Source organism: Chrysochloris asiatica, unplaced genomic scaffold (assembly GCF_000296735.1).
Source record: "Chrysochloris asiatica unplaced genomic scaffold, ChrAsi1.0 scaffold00049, whole genome shotgun sequence".
Classification (NCBI taxonomy): Eukaryota; Metazoa; Chordata; class Mammalia; order Afrosoricida; family Chrysochloridae; genus Chrysochloris; species Chrysochloris asiatica.
In genome coordinates this window covers 6,294,341-6,296,030 of record NW_006408567.1, presented here as the reverse complement: position 1 = coordinate 6,296,030, position 1,690 = coordinate 6,294,341, and the positions used below count along the sequence as shown (strand labels likewise).

General features: G+C 41.8%; 1 protein-coding gene across 1 annotated transcript; it reads left to right on the top strand.

Moving 5' to 3' along the window:
* The first annotated feature begins 308 nt into the window (after window positions 1-308).
* On the top strand, window positions 309-740 carry LOC102826242 (keratin-associated protein 6-2-like). Its single transcript, XM_006862587.1, has one exon. The coding sequence runs from the start codon at window positions 309-311 to the stop codon at window positions 738-740; it is 432 nt and encodes a 143-aa protein (XP_006862649.1).
* Window positions 741-1,690: the final 950 nt, after the last annotated feature.

Here is a 1,690-nt window from a genome sequence, read left to right as displayed (position 1 = left end):
AAACTCTATATTGGTCTTTGAACATTCCACAAGATATACTTGTTTAATATGTAGGAAGCATCTGCTTTCTTAATACTGTGTTTACTGGCTAGCGTCATATCCTGGTCATAAACATCTGGAAATATTGTTGTCCTTAGTATGATGAGCTTTTTAAAAATGAAAATTGCTGTAGTAATGATGTCACAGAATCTGTGTTAAATGTGCCCCACCCCTTCCTGGCAGTATATAAAGGCCCTGGAAGAGCAGATGACAGTCAGACTTCAGAATCCTCCTCCTACACTTCAACTAAAACTTCACCTTTGGACACCATGTGCTGCAACTACTACGGTGGCTATGGCTGTGGCTATGGCTCAGGCTATGGCTGTGGATACGGCTCTGGCTATGGCTGTGGGTACGGTTCCCGCTATGGCTGTGGATATGGCTGTGGCTATGGCTCAGGCTATGGCTGTGGATACGGCTCTGGCTATGGCTGTGGGTACGGTTCCCGCTATGGCTGTGGATATGGCTCCCTCTGTGGCTGTGGCTATGGCTCCCTCAATGGCTGTGGCTCTGGCTCTGGCTATGGCTGTGGATATGGTTACCCCTATGGCTGCGGATATGGCTCCCTCTATGGTTGTGGCTATGGCTCCGGCTATGGCTGTGGATATGGTTCCCGCTATGGCTGTGGATATGGCTCTGGCTCTGGCTGCTATAGCTATCGCCCATTTAGCTACACAAAATGCTATTCTTCTTGCTGTTAGGACATCACTACCAGAGCACCAGTTGCTTCTGAAATGACACTCCTATGAGAAATTCAGATTAAAGAACCTATGTACCAAAATTTTCATTTTTGAGAAAACACATGCTCTTTGCTAGAATGGCAACGCTATCCCAGATGTTCTATGGTATCATCAATTTTACATATGTTAGTCTTTACTCCCTTAATCTCTGATTCTCTATTATTAAAGTGCTGACTTTCTCTTGTTGGGAAAAATTTTATTCTCAATAAAATGTTTCTTTGTTTGTAAAAATTCTCTGTGTATTTGCTTTTGATTTATACCTTTCTTTATTTTATGGTCTTTATTGTGGCTTTGTGATTCCTGGTATGGTCCAATGGGGTAAGCACTGGACTTCTTAGCAGAAAGCTGGCCATTCACACCCATTACTTACTTCATAAACTCCATACAAGATCACTTTGAGCCTGAAATGACTCTATGACACACAACAAGAACAATGGTGTAAGTGAAAGGAGCCTTGGTATTGCTGATGGAGTAGGGTTTTGTACTAGTCACCCCAAGTCCTGCCCAAGAGACAAAATGTTGTTTGTTGTATAGCCAATCAAAGGTTAATTATTTTGAAGCATGTTATAGGGTCACCATAGTCAACATTGACTCTTTGGTAGTTGGTTTGGTTTCTGGATATTATTAATCAATGGAACAATATGTTGGCTGAATCTTAATTTCTTCATTGATATATTTGTTCTACTAATGTTTTTTACACAAGTACTGTCTGCTCCACCTATTTCTCATATTCTACGTAGTCAGGAATATATAAAATGAAATGCATCCATAAACTCCCATTAACCTGCACATGAGATAGAGAAGCGGAAGGACTGGTTGGATTGAAGTGTCGTTAGACCTGAAATTCCTGAGTCCATAGTCAAAGACATGGCCATAGAGGGCTAGAGCTCAGAGTGAAGTGTCCAGGTGAT

What these genes read in the sequence shown, in the direction of transcription:
- LOC102826242 (XM_006862587.1), top strand. Translation starts at nt 309, where the DNA reads ATGTGCTGCAACTACTACGGTGGCTATGGCTGTGGCTATGGCTCAGGC.